Raw genomic sequence first — 223 nt, 5'->3', positions numbered from 1 at the left:
GTCGCCGGTCTGGGTGTTGGGATTCCGGCCCAGCATGCTGTGGAATATTGCTAGTCTGGCCTCGACTAGTTCCCCGGTTAGGGCTGGTGCTTTTGCCGGGGATTTGCAAAGGCTAGTTACATGGGGTATTGCAGCTGCGCCTGTATTGCCTCCGCTGCCGTCCACCTGTGGCGCTGCGTTTCCGCCGCACTCAGTGGCGCTGGCGCCCGCTTTGTTGGTGCAC

At 61.4% G+C, this 223-nt stretch overlaps 1 pseudogene across 1 annotated transcript in view; it reads right to left on the bottom strand.

Annotated features, from left to right (window-relative positions):
- The window catches only part of TEOVI_000557200:pseudogene, a 1,630-nt pseudogene that overhangs the window by 792 nt on the left and 615 nt on the right, over positions 1 to 223 (bottom strand). Inside the window, exon 3 of the mRNA in view lies at positions 1 to 223. This exon is cut by the window's left edge and continues 792 nt beyond it; it is cut by the window's right edge and continues 26 nt beyond it. Coding sequence covers positions 1 to 223 — 223 coding nt within the window.

The sequence above is a fragment of the Trypanosoma equiperdum genome, assembly GCF_001457755.1.
Source record: "Trypanosoma equiperdum strain OVI genome assembly, contig: ctg_1491, whole genome shotgun sequence".
Classification (NCBI taxonomy): domain Eukaryota; phylum Euglenozoa; class Kinetoplastea; order Trypanosomatida; family Trypanosomatidae; genus Trypanosoma; species Trypanosoma equiperdum.
Note: the sequence above shows the minus strand (reverse complement) of the source record. Positions and strands in the feature narration are given on the sequence as shown.